The sequence below is a fragment of the Zootoca vivipara genome, chromosome 3 (assembly GCF_965207765.1).
Source record: "Zootoca vivipara chromosome 3, rZooViv2.hap1.1, whole genome shotgun sequence".
NCBI lineage: Eukaryota > Metazoa > Chordata > Lepidosauria > Squamata > Lacertidae > Zootoca > Zootoca vivipara.
In genome coordinates, this window is record NC_142586.1 from 40,608,518 (window position 1) to 40,622,620 (window position 14,103).

The window sequence follows — 14,103 nt, forward strand, 5'->3', positions numbered from 1 at the left end:
ACTTTGGTTTTCACTTTATTCAATTTAAACCCTGCCAGCTGCCCAAACTCCTGTATTACTTCTAACGCTTTAGGTATACTGGTTGCTGGATCTTGAACTGTTAAGACTAAATCATCCACAAAGGCTTAGGATGACATCAGTATTATTAGCTACTGCCTCGTGTTGCGAACCTGGTCTGAAAATACAATGAAATGAATATTTCCAGCTTCTAGGATTGCAGTCCGAAGTATTGTATTGTATCATTGTTATTACTCCTCTCAGGGCGGGGGGGGGGGAATTCATGTCATTTTTGCTTATGCACTAGAAATCTAATGCTACGGTAGCACTTTCAAATATGAAACATTTTCCTCTGCATAACTACAACCTGGAATTTCAAACATTCCCCCCCCCCAGTGCTGGTGGTGGAAAAAAAATGTTACTGTACATCTTATTATACCAACCAAAAAGGACTTTGATATTTAATTCTTCAGAATTGTAAAGTTATACAAAATCATTCTAATATTAAATAGGTCTTTTTATTATTATAGGCAGAACTACTGCCTCAGTCTATGTTGCATTCAAGTTATTTTATTTTCAGCAACTCCAGTGGTGATTAAAACCAAATAGTATTTATTCTTGTAGTTGCATTCTATAGTAACATGTATTATTTCAAGCCCTTTAAAATCCCAAACCCAACAGAGTGGGATTAATGATACCAACAGTGCAGCCCAAATCTTATCTTTTTTGAGTAGCACCAGGGAGTTTTAACAAGTGTCAGTGATGAGCAACACAGAATTGTTATTTGCTCCACTGGTATTGTTTTGCAGGCAATAGCAAGTCATTGTTTCTCGCTTTAATGAGTTTACATTATAGCTCGTGTCATAAAAGTGCATAGGCCTATGTCCATAAAAACCGTATCACTTTCTATAGTTGACAATAGTTGGTAGGGTTGTGCTACAGAAGTCAGAATTTACAGGATTCAGTTACTAGAGCATTATGTCGTTTTAAAAATATGATCCAGAATAGGAAATGAAACAGTGCAATAATGGCAGAAAAATAATAAGCATTTAGTATTTCTGAGTGTATGGCTTCAAATGTGCTTGATGTGGTGAGAGGCCAAAGCTCTGTGTAAGAGCATACGCCTTGTATGTATGTGTAGGGATGGTTTGGATCGGCGTTGGCAAACCACGTCGATTATGCCAAGGTTAGAAATAGCGCTGGCACACTGCACTGTCAGAATAGCAGACACGTGTAGCAGGACAGGACAGGACAACACAGGACCGGACCGGACGGACAAGACAGGGAAGAACAATGGGGTGGTGGAAAAATACTGAGGGTCACAAGATGGGCTTAGGAGGGGTGTTTGAAGAGGAGCATGTGATAGAGGCGTGGAGGCAGGAGCATGGAAAACAGTCACGTACATAATGGCGTCGTGTGGGGAATTTGGAGGTGTCGTATTCATGGGCAGTTCCATATATGGTGTTACAGTACCACCTTTGGTTGTATGTGTCCGTCTTTGATTGGAAGACTGTGCCTAAAGGGTTAACCATTGACAGCATGTAAAATTGCCAATAAAAGGGGGCTCCTGGGCGTCTCTCGGGGTGGCCTTCCCGTACATCAGGCGTCATTCTTGCCAGCGCAACATGTATGGTCCCAGTTTCTACCATTGACATTCCCATTGAAATGCCTGTCAGATAGAAGGCTTGGGAAATACCCCTACTAGAGGGCAGGTGCTAATTGGGAGATACCACTGCCAAGGTTCATTAACCGGTGGCATTACTTGTGAATATTTGAAGTTGCCTTATAATGACACTGCGTCAGGGTAATTACAGGTATGGTCAGAGACATTTTATGACGTTTACATCCTACTCTTCTTCCATGGAACTCTAAGTAGAACTGTACAGTATATATAATCTAAGCTCTGAGCAGATCCAGACCTGCTTATCTTCAGCACATTTCCTGCATCATGTGCCCTCATTCCTTGCCCTGGGAATGTGGCCTTGCCAAATCATTTTACGGTATGGGCGAGGCCATGTTTGAGCCTGGGAATTCCAAGTTCACTGCAGCACACTAGCTCTCGGTTTCACATTACCTTACTTCCCTCAGTAGCTTTAAAGCCAGGAAACATAGCTTGGTTGCTCAGAATTAAAACTTGAGCCAAAAAACCTCTATGAAACAGATAAAATTACAGCAGGCCTACAACTTACGCAAGGGTTACATTCCAGGGATCATCCCCAACACCAAAATCACACACAGTCAATAGTGGATGAGATTGACAATGTCATTTTCCCAGAGCCCCGCCCCCTTTTAATTTTCTTAAGTTTTGCCACATGCTTAAACCTGAATGCCCGCAAGTTAAATGAGTAAGTGGCTGGGAATTGCCACCTCAAGTTAGAAGCTGAATGTTAATCTCTAGTTTGTTATAAAAACCAATACTGCTAATAATCTATTTTGAGTATTTTATTAAATACTGTAGAAGAAACACAAGTTTGTGAATTATGCTCAAGTGCAAGGTAGTGAATATTTGTTGTAATAAAGGTCTGTGTGTTATGCAGCACCACAATGTCTCTCAACCAGTAAATATATTAGCCACCCTTGTCCTTCCAAAACTATACACTGTATTCCAGTTAATTTAACTGTGTATCCGCATAAGCAATTGCAGCCATAAAATTTCTGATACAGTAGACAGAGTTTTGCATGTTTTATTTGGAAAATTCAAAATGGGACTTTCTACCTAGTAAGCATCTTCTATGGCTTTTTATAGCAATATAAGGGACACTAAGAAAATCTGTTCAACAGAGCCACTTAAGCATGTATTGGAAAGGCGATTTGTGTCAGTTTGCTGCAAGAGGGAGGGCCTCAGGAGAAGAAAGTATTTATTACGTGGCACAATTGATTTTGCACAGTTTCGAACAAAAGCTTGGTTAACAGAAAGCTATGCAATTGTCCTGAGATCAGCAGAGAAAAAGGCCAGAGGGGCTTTGACGGGGAAGCCACCAGCGCCGAGAAGAAAGGAGCTGTCGTCCGGAAACCAGCTTACTTCGTTTCATTCAGCGCCGGGCCCCAAGCGAGCCTCGCGAGGCCTATTTGCAGAGCCCCTCGAGTTTCTCCAGCGCACCCTTCATGTCCCGGATGCGCCGGGACAAGGCCGGCACCGGCTGCATCGCCTTGTCCAGCTCCTCGCAGCGCGCCATCAGCGTGTACATGGAGCGGATGCTCGTGTCCACCGCCTCGCCCAGGCTCTCCACGCCGTCGCGGTACGTCTGGATGCAGCCCACGCTGAGTGCCGTCAGGGCCTGCAGGGCGCCGTGCACGCTGCGCAGCAGCTCGTCCACCTGCGCCGCCGCCTGCACGGCTAGAGCCGCCAGGTCCTGCAGCGCCGCCGGGTCCACGGCGGGAATGAGGCAGCCGGAGCCCGGCGGGGCGCTGCGCCGCATCTGCTGCTCGAAGTCGCTGGCCACGAAGTGCGTGAGGCGCCTGTCCCAGTGCACGGTGCCCTCGCGCTCTAGGCTGCTCGGCGGCTCCTCCGACAGGCTACCCGCCCCGCCGCCCTGCGGGGAAACTCCCGTCGCCACCGCCTCAGCCATTGCCCGGCGCGCTACTCGGAACTACCGGAGGTATCAGCCGCCCCCTCGCTTAGAAAGGAGGCGGGCCTTGGCCTGCATACGCGCTTCGGATTAGCCGGCGTGCAGGCGGAGGAGGCGTGGCTCATGCGATTTGTAGCGCTTGATTGGCGGCTGCCGCCTAACGGCGCAACCCTGCGCTTGTTTACTCAGAAGTGAATCCCACTGACTTCAATGGGACTTACTCTCAAATAAAGGGTAGGTGGTCTGCACTCCTAAGAGGGCTGGCAGTGGGGAGGTGAAGCACCATCTCCTAATTTCGCTCATCGCTAAGCGAGAAGCCGAGAAAGCAACGGCTCGTTCCAGAAAGGGGGCGTAACCTCCCCCACAGTATTTGTGTCCATCTTCATTGGGGAAAGTAGGGAGGCCCTCACAGGACATGCTCGGGGCTGATTGGGCAACGGCGACGGAAAGGCGGGCTCCCATGCAAGCTTTCCTTTCTGATAGGCAGGCGGCGGAAAGTGGGTGTGGCCTTCTCGAGTAACAACAGTGGGGCGTTGTGGCGATTTCTCTTCACTCCCCCGCCATGTTCTCCTAGCAGCGGAGCTGATCGCCTAACCAGCGCAGCTACTTAAAATCCCGAGCGGACGCTCCGCACTCACACCCCCTGCGCCCCAGCTCTTTTCCCCCCCTTGCCCACCATCTCAACTTTTTTTTTTTAACCACCTCCGCGCTGCTACGCGAAATCCTACTCCTTTCGACCATGGTGACTACTACGGCGCCTCCACCGTTTCTAGCCCGGATCTCGGCCGGTACTGAGGACCCCCGGCGGTTCCCTGCATCCCTGTTCCAGCGCCTCATGCGGGCAGACTGCAGCGGTGAAAGCCACCAGCCCAACTGCTGCCCAGTGGGACCAGGAGGTAGCGCGCGGCCGGCGCTGAAGAGAGTGCGGCGGCGAAGAGCGAAGATACGCTCCGCTCCCTCCGGCCTCCTACAGAGCCGCTACCAGCACTACCAGCAACATCGCGCCGGCTTGACGCGAAGGAACACCGCGCAGGGGACGTGTAACCCCTATGAAGTCCCCGTCCCCTCCTCAGAGCCAGGGCTAGACACGGTTCCGAGCACAGAACCGCCGGCACCTTCGCCGAGAACAGCCCCCGTCAGTATCAGTAAACCCCTCAGGAAAGAGGTAAATAATATCAAGCTCGGCTGGTGGGGGGCGGGGCGAGGGGGGGCTACTGCTCGTGAGGCGAAAAAAGAAGCCAGCCGCTTCTCTCGGCTCAAGGGGAACGCGCCTGCGCAGTTTCCGTTTGACGGTTGGGCGGGGGGGTGTGTGAGAGAAAGTTTCCGTTACGTCTGTTGGTCTTTAGTGGGAGAGGGCGAAGTGAGATTCCTCCGGGGCTGATAGGTTGAAGGAATCAACCAATGGGATTGGCGGCTGCGCCCCAGCAACAGCCCGATTTAGCCTGTTGTCCATGGCTTTTGACGGGGGGGAGGGGGAGAGACGTGACGCCGCCGCCGTGCCCAATGGACGAAGGGGAAGGGGCTGGGGCGGGACTCGCCGGGGAGGAGCAGGAGCCGCACTCGCTTGGAAGGCCTGCGCTGTGCGCGCAGCCGTGCTGGGCGAGGAGCCAGTGTTGACGTCAAGTTGACTGGTAGTTCTTCCTGCATAACCAAGATTGAGAGGGCTTTTAAAAAAAATCTTCCCGTCATCCTTAGATTTATAGAAGTTACCTAATCGGGATAGTTTTGTGGGAGAACTTTGAAGTATAGTTATGGGATCAAAGAGTCGCTTTTTCTGTAGCAAAATCACTTTGAATTTAAACAGCATTGCTCCATCAAAACTTTAAAAAATTCTGCTGATTATTGTTTACTGTATTTTGTCTTGTTTGCTGAAATTTGAATAATACAGCCCCATAAAAAATAGTACAATCCTGTGCATACTTAACTCCTGGTGCCTTCAATTGGAATCACTCCCTAGTTAGATTGCCTCCAGATTATCAGTAGTTTGTGGAAGGGATTTGAGCACATACCAGAAATTTAAGTTTTCACAATTAAACCGGTTAATTAGATCTGTCACATTGGTGCAACATACCCACAAGCTGATTTTTGTGTTTGGAATATAGCAGTAGGGAAATGCACTGAAAAGTGTACATGATTAATGGGAAGATGTACAACCACTGCAGAAGCAAGTCAATATGATTTCGGAACAGTGCTCATCGTAATCTCTCAGCAGACAGATCAGAATGAATGCTAAGTAAACGGGGCACCTGGAGGGATTGTGTGTTTGTTGCATCTGCATGCTTCTATGTCAGGTATTTCGACATCACAGAATCATTTAACACAATAAAGAGTGAATGTGATGGACAACTAACTTTGAAACAATAACTCTGAATGTAGTTAAATATATTTATGAAATTATCTTTTATCTTTGCAGTTGTTCAGAAACAGGATGGGAAAGTCCGAGAAGGTTACCATTCCTTGCAGTCAACCTATTCACAGTATACATCTTTGTGACCAATCAAAGATTAACAGACAGAGGAACAAATGTAATATACCACTAAACAAGATTCCACCTACAAAAAAAAGTGAAAATAACTTTTGGCAACAATCCATGTCACCTGAACTCATTAAAAAGCAGGAGAAAAAGCCTCTGAAAAATGCAGAAAATGTGAAATCAAAGAAACCTGTTTTTCTGACTGACGCTAACCAAAAAGAAAACTATGCTGGGGCAAAGTTTAGTGACCCTCCTTCACCCAGTGTCCTTCCAAAGCCTCCCAGTCATTGGGTAGGAAGCCCTGTTGAATATTCTGACCAAAACAGGAAGATGATGGCAGTCCATCTAAAAACTCTCTTAAAAGTTCAAGCATAGCTTATGGATATTGGCAGAGAGCATACCAGGATTTTGAAAACTGCCTTGTTGCAACATGAAGTGCGAAAGACTGTCAAATCTTAAATTCGCAAACTTTTACTCTATTTTTTATGGTTGTGTAAATAGTGTATATCATGTAATGTGTATATTCATATTTTGAAGTACATTTTAGTTTTGTTATGAAAGGATGAATTTTACACTGCCCACGTGGTAAGTGTTTTTGTATATAATAACGGACACCTTCTAAATGTGTGCTTGACACATGGAAAGACCTGACAACATTTGCACAAGGTGCTGAGATTTTGAAAGAAGAAAAAGAAGCTCATCTCAATGTTCAGATGGAAATGTGAAAACATTGCTAATGCACTACTGAAAACTTACAATTTGGCACAATGCTTCATTGGATAAGAAGCGCTCATAAAATCATGAGCTTGAAACAGTATATTTCAATTTTTCATTGGAAATACAAATTTTTGATTAGATTAATTAGCCCAGAAACTTAGCTCTGTTGATTCTCTAACAGAGAGTAGCAGAGCAAACTGCCAGAAATAATTGGCTATTTTAAAAAAACTTAAATAAAACAATTTGGCCTCCCCTTACTTGGTTGTCATTCTTTTGAGTTGCTCTGTCTAAACAGTAATGCTTCAGCACATACTAAATGTTGCTGTACTTTGTCAGTGGTAGGACATACTTTTTATTATTATAGCCTTAAGATCTTCCTTACACCCTGCTCTTGAAATTACTTAAACACCAACACAAAGTTCTCCACAATCCTTCCCTGTGATACTTGCATTTGCCTTGGAAGATATGTCGTAATTATTTTCAGTTAAAGAAGCCTGTGTAGGCAACTCTGAAATTCCATCACAGTTTTAAGAAGTCTTGTGCAGACTACTGTGAAGTATTCATTGCTGAGATTCCATATTGCTAAGTGTGTACAAGTACTTAAAAAAACTATAAAGAAGCAAAACACAAAATGTGCTACTCACAACCTGAAGCAAAAAGATCTGCCCGCTGATTTCAATAGGAAGTGGACTGCAGTACCAAAGAATGGAGGTAGAACAGTGGCTTTTGTTAAATACGTGCAAAGAATGAGGCGTTACTGATTGTGACTCAGGATTAGCCCATTCTGCAAGAACAACTCATTTGCTTTCAATGTGCTCCTTTTTTGGGGTATTACATGAGCCCTATTCCAGATCAAATACTAGTACTAACAAATCATAATAAAGCCATGCAAAATATTGTAGCCATAGCCCTGATCTAGTTTCCGAAATTAGAGACATCCTTTTAAAATAGCATGCCATTTCTATCACCAGAAAGGAAACATTTGAAATTAAGCCATCTTTGGTCCTTGTACAAAAGACAATTTGAATATTTTCAAAAGTTGATTCATTTAATTTATTAAATGCCCCAAATAAAGCTTTTGTGGCATATTTCAATCATAGCAAAGCATACTTCACTTTACCCTGTGGCATTCTGACCTTCAGCAATATATCACAGTTCAAAGTTTCCCTTCACAGTAAGAGCATAGCTATAATATATTAACACTAGAAACAGTGCCACCTTGTATTTATTTAGTTTGTACCTTGGTTCATTTGTAAAATCACTGTCTTCCAGGTCTTCCTGTGGATACAGCAGACTGGTAAAGCTGCAAATTGTGTCTCTTTATTACAGTTGGGTGATACCCAATTTAGCCATAATCAGAGTAGACCTATTTAACTCAATTGGCAAGTACATTAATTTCAGTGGGACTAATCTTGAGTATGAGTAACACTAGACAGTGCCCATCAATTATATTTACGGTACTTTCTCATAAATACTATAGGTTGCATCCAACTGTGTCACTCAGGCAATGATAAGGCTTCCATCAGCAGACTGGGAAGAAAAGCAATTTTCAGTGGTTCCCACTCCCTGCCCAAAGTCCACTTTCTACCTTAAATCTCTGGAAGTCTCCCAACCCTCTGGGATATAAGATGGCTGCAAAAGGGGAATACACCAAAAATTGCTTTCCTCGTTCTGCTATGGAAGCCTTTATCAGCTGAGATCATATCACCATATGATACAGCCCTGTACATTTGTATTGGAGACCAACCAAGATAGTATTTACATTTCCTTGATACTGTGTTGTATTGTTGTTTAGTTCAGTCGTGTCTGACTTTGTGACCCCATGGACCAGAGCCCGCCAGGCACTCCTGTCTTCCACTGCCTCCCGCAGTGGAGTGGAGTGTGTTGTATTAGTTATTTATAATTCCAAGGAATGTCTAAGGTAAGGAAATAAGTGAAATCACAGAGAAAAAAACTGTTGAGAGAAAAACAGCTCACACATCTTCCAGTCTCTTAAGTTGTCCAAAGTAGTATCCAGTACTGAAATGGAACCCATGATAGACTGCAACATTAATACCATACTACACAACCAGCTGTATGCTCAATATACATGTTGAAGGTTGAATGTTAATGTACACACCAAGAGGCTGGTTCTTTGGGCCTGTCTCTTCTATGACATCTAAGGGCTTATGAAAAACATGACGAATGCATGTAGCACATACTCCAATGTTTTTCATCAAGTTCAGATACAGTCTTCTAATTGGGAATGTTGTAAGGACAGTCCTTTTTATGGTCAGATGGTTGTCTTCTCAAAGTACAAATCCCCAATCTCCTGTTTTTTAGGCTGGATTATCTCCATAGTCTCAAACCAGATTCCAGAATTCTCTAATGGTGGGGTTTTCCCCATTGATCTTCGTGCAAAAGAAGAAATTACAGTTTACCACAGCCCCTTCTACTAAACATTGGGTGCTTCCATGTTACAGTCCCGTAGCACTACTGAGGCATTGCTTTTCCACAATGGTATTCCCACGAGGCACTTTAATACAGTATATAGCTTCATTCCCCAGATTAAAAACCTAACAATGCCTGTCCCTTAGGCGAGAGCCCATGTTTCTTTACAAAATATGTTTTACTTCAGCCTTCAATTGTTCCTTACTTAGTAGCTTCCTTTTTGCCCAACCCCCCTTGCTAAAACAACAACAACCCCTCACTAGCAACTAGGTCTAAAAAAAGACATGGGGAACACTGGAATGCTGCTGGCTGGCAACTTTTGAATTCTTTGTAAAAAAAAAACAAAAGATGTTGAATTCAGACATTCCAGTGTTGATGGCAGCAGCTTGCAGCAGTGTGGAGACAAATCATTTTATAGAGCTGAATTTGCATGGGAAAAAAGATCTCCAAGAGGAGCTCCTGCCACATGACTTCAGGCAGACTCCATATCTTGGCCATTTCAGGAGCAGCTTATTGCCTCCTAGGCTTCTTGTCTGCTGTATCCCATCTCCACATTATACTGTTTCCAGTTGGCATACAGCAAATATTCCATTGCATTTCTAACTGTATGCCCTTCTCTGCTTCAATAAATACCTGTTTGCCGTTCCTAGTGTGTTTTCAAAACAAAAAGGAATGTAAATAAGAGGGAGACATGTTCACAGTAAATCTGCTGAGATGTACAAAAAGTTTGGAGCACCCTCTAGTGGATTTTTGTTGCCTTTGCCAGTCATACCACAATAAGCCTCAGATCAAAAGGCTTTGTTTTGGCAGACAACTCTTGGCTTTCTCTAATAAATAGGGATCAGCAACAACCTCTCTTAAATTCAGCTTTATTCAAAACAAAAGGCTTTGTTTTGGCAGACAACTCTTGGCTTTCTCTAATAAATAGAGATCAGCAACAACCTCTCTTAAATTCAGCTTTATTCAAAACAATTATGCAGGCAAAATTCCAAGTCTCAGAACAATATTTAAACAAGAACGACTGCAAATGATAAGATTAACATTCTGTTCTATGTCCCAGTTAAACTGCATACTGTAACAATCCATTTCAATCCATGCTTCTGCAAAGTGATTTGACTTGCATGAATTAGTCGCATAGGGCATGACAAGTTAAAAAAGCAGACACTGAACCATATGCTCCAGTACATAATTTTTAGCTTGCAATTTTATTTAAGGTTAAAAATTGTCTCTTCTTTGTCTTAACAGGATATATACCAGAGGTGTCCTGACTTCTGCAAGCAGAACTTCTTTCTGACTTAGCTCAAGATCCATATGCAAGAGAACTGAAATATAGAGATGACTATTCTTTCATTTACACACTGTATTGCACAATCTCCTGTAGAAAGTCAGTCTTCCACTAGCTCATTCACAACTGTTAATGGAATGGCATTAGTGCAATAATTTCTTCCACAAGTGTGTCTCAGTATCCAATCCATAGAGAAATAAATGATAGATCAGAGTGCCCCCTGGCTCTGATGCCAGCATCCCTTTAGGTATATATATATATATATATATATATATATATATATATATATATATATATATATATACACACATATATATATATAACTTTTCAGCACCCTCTCCTGATAAGAAAAAGTGCTAGATGAAGCAGCTGTAGCAGCCTCAGGATGTTTCTGAGCCAGTGCATGGTTCAGAGGCATTCTCAGGAAATTAAAGTGGAAGGTGTTTTGCATGGCACTTTTCTTATCATTGTTGGACTGTTTAATGCAAAGCTACATTAGCTCTCAACAGATTTTATAAACAGCTTTGACATATATCTAAACTGAAAAACCATGATGGTAAATTATTTTTGTTTGAAAAAAAGCATGACATATATCCCATATTTTTAATATTCAAAATGTATTGCTCTTATTCAAAGTCCCAGAGATTAATGTAAATAAAAATGCTGGAAAGAAAGTTCACTTATGAGCTGTTGGTAAATACCAGACCATCTTCCTGGTAAATGGGGAAGAAAAAACACCTGAAGGTGGCCTGCATAAGAGAAAAACCTGAGAAAAATAATGGTACTTACAGTTCAAACTGGAAACAAAAACAAGAGAGAAAGGTATGGAGAGAAGTTATTTATGCTAGCGCTGAAAGCTATGAAATTAAGTAGCATGTAAGAGCCAATGGGGAAAACATCTTATGAAGAACATTCAGAACTATCAAAAATTTCCATTTTCTGCTGCACAACGTAAGATCTGAGAGGTGTTGGGATTACTAGCCATCCATCTTATCAAGAACATTCAGAACATTTCCACTTCTGTACAACATAAGCCATTTGAGTTTATAAGCCGTCCATAGGCTTGTAAAACTAGCTGAGATGTATTTCAGATGGCAGCCCTTGTGGTATGAAATGGGAAGGGATGGCCAAAGGCAACAAGAAATGAGATGCAGCACGAGAACTCTACAAGGGACCACCCTTTTCCAAAAGCAACACACAGCTCTCCCTTGAAATTCACAAAAGGGGTATGAAAGCAACAGGTATCTTCTCAGAGGAATACATGCAAGATTCTGTTCAGCTGCCATAGGTATCGATAGCACAATCCTTCATGAATTTATCTCTTTAAAGCCTTCTGAGCTAGTAGCCATCCGCAGTGGCATAGTGTTCATGGCTCAGTGGTAGAAAAAGTATTTTGCATGCAAAAGCTTCAGGTTCCATCTCCAGGCTGTAGAATCTTGGGGAACAGACCTAGGAAAGACTTCTTCCAGGACCTTGGAAACTTGGTGACATACAGACTGAACTAGATTGTCCAATGGGCTCCCTAGCTTAAGGCAGCTTGACATGTTCATTTGTAATACACCTTCCGTTATCCAAGTCAGTAAGTTAAAGACATTTACATGTCTTGCTTTATTTCTTTTCCAGGGTTAGGATGGCTCTTTTGAGTGAGGTAGGAAAGCCAGAACTCCACAATATTCCAAATATCAGCATGTAATGGATGTATATAGTCGTACCTTGTACCCCAAACGCCTTGGTACTTGTCCATTTTGGCTGCCACAAACCCGGAAGTGAGTGTTCCAGTTTGTGAACTTTCTTTGGAACCCGAACATCCGACAGGGCTTCCGTGGCTTTTGATTGGCTGCAGGAGCTTCCTGCAGCCAATCGGAAGCCGTACCTTGGTTTCTGAACGTTTTGGAAGTTGAATGGACTTCTGGAACGGATTCCGTTCGACTTCCGAGGTACCACTGTAATAGCATTAAGATGATTATATACACCCTGAGGTCATTTCAGTGCTGAACAGTTATTTGCTGTTCAATCTCTTTCAAAAAGTTCTTAACGCTGAACTTACCCTTTTGCTACTGTATACTTAAGTGAGCTTAATTTTCCACCAAGACTCTAAGAACTAGTTTGTGCTAATTAATAACTTATCTACAAACTTTACAGAACAAGCTGTACCTGCAACAGAAGGTTGCTGGGTAGAGTGCTCCTGTTCAAGTTCTTGCCAATTAGCAATGTACTCTTCTTTCCATTCCTTCTCTCCTAGTTTTCCATTCTTCCCCTTGTTGGATATTCTGTGTGAGAGAATAATTTGTTCCAGAAACAGAGAAGATTCAAGAAACAGCAGAAGGCTGAGATTGTTTTGTCTATGCAAGGACATGTGGAGTGTAACAGGAAGAACTGATAACAATGGTTCTGTGGTGTAGTGGTTAAGAGCGATAAGACTCCTAATCTGGGGAATCGGGTTCGTGTCTCCACTCCTCCACATGCAGCTGCTGGGTGACCTTGGGCTAGTCACACTTCTCTGAAGCCTCTCAGCCCCACCCACCTCACAGGGTGTCTGTTGTGGGGGAGGAAGGGAAAGGAGATTGTTAGCCGATTTGAGACTCCTTCGGGTAGTGATAAAGCGGGATATCAAATCCAAACTCTTCTTCTTCTTGTAATTTGTTCAGTCTCTTGTTGGACTCTAAGCATGCCTTGACCACAGCAGTGGTAAACGTCTGTATATATTTGCTACCAGTATGCTTTTATGCCTGTCAAGTAAATCTCTGCACTTGACTGAATCTTTATGACACCCATGAGCGCTTATTGCCTACCGTGTGCACCTTCAAACCTGAAGACGCTTCCAAGGAAGGAGCTGCATTGAGATGTAACTGCAGAGTATGGATACACGCACAGCAAAAGTGATGCTGGACCCAATCCTTCTAAATCATCCATCAGAGGTTGATGGATTGATCCAACACCTCACACATTCTATGGTCACTAAACTGTGCTCAGTCCTCACTGTGTGGTTTTTTGAGGGGTCCTCCCTTTGTCTCCCACCCAAATTTTGTTTAATACATCCACAAATCTTAGCATTTCCCAGACTATGTTGCTATTTCCCTCTTGTTTCTCAGCGATGAGGTAGTAAAGACTACACTTTAAGAGTACAGTCCAGGAGTTGCAGATTCTTTTTTTTAATGCTCTGAACAATAAAAGATCTACATATGTAGTAAACTGAAAACAGAGAAAGCTACACTTTATCTTTCTTCTGTGTGTTCTGACCACTGTATGCAAGGATGAATGTGTGCTTTTTACAAAAAAATGGGGGAAAGCAAATAAATAAAACCACTCTACAGTCTGAACTGCAGCAGTAGCCCAGCATCTTAGTATCTTATTCCCTATGTGCAGATCTACAATAAAACTGGGTTCTCATGTCTTCTCAGGTGTGACAGTCCATGCTGCAACTCTTCCGCACAATAGCCTCAACCGTCAAACTTTGTGCTAATGTCGCAGGGGGCAGTATGGCCAGATGAGCCCTCCTGTATGGTTCTGAACTTCTCATCCAACCTGGCACTGTGAGGAGCAGCAGTGTGGAAGCAGGTTCCTGCAGTGTGGAACAAAACTAAGAACCCAATCCTAGATAAATTGTGTTGCTTTGGGCAAGTCACTCTTCC

At 43.2% G+C, this 14,103-nt stretch overlaps 2 protein-coding genes across 2 annotated transcripts; one reads left to right on the top strand and one right to left on the bottom strand.

The window, feature by feature from the left end:
• Positions 1-2,424: 2,424 nt before the first annotated feature.
• On the bottom strand, positions 2,425-3,566 carry LOC118082263 (BLOC-1-related complex subunit 6). The gene has a single exon (XM_035109412.3). It carries the CDS (start codon positions 3,564-3,566, stop codon positions 3,063-3,065), a length of 504 nt encoding a protein of 167 aa, XP_034965303.1. The 3' UTR covers positions 2,425-3,062.
• A 551-nt stretch (positions 3,567-4,117) lies between these two features.
• On the top strand, positions 4,118-7,013 carry PNRC1 (proline rich nuclear receptor coactivator 1). The gene is made up of 2 exons (XM_035109411.3): positions 4,118-4,731; positions 5,980-7,013. The coding sequence occupies exons 1-2, from the start codon at positions 4,306-4,308 to the stop codon at positions 6,412-6,414; spliced, it is 861 nt and encodes a 286-aa protein (XP_034965302.1). The 5' UTR covers positions 4,118-4,305; the 3' UTR covers positions 6,415-7,013.
• The last annotated feature ends 7,090 nt before the right edge of the window (positions 7,014-14,103 follow it).

Coding starts and splice junctions, on each gene's coding strand:
- LOC118082263 (XM_035109412.3), bottom strand. CDS start 3,566: ATGGCTGAGGCGGTGGCGACGGGAGTTTCCCCGCAGGGCGGCGGGGCG.
- PNRC1 (XM_035109411.3), top strand. CDS start 4,306: ATGGTGACTACTACGGCGCCTCCACCGTTTCTAGCCCGGATCTCGGCC. Junction 4,732..5,979: donor GTAAACCCCTCAGGAAAGAG/GTAAATAATATC, acceptor TTATCTTTGCAG/TTGTTCAGAAACAGGATGGG.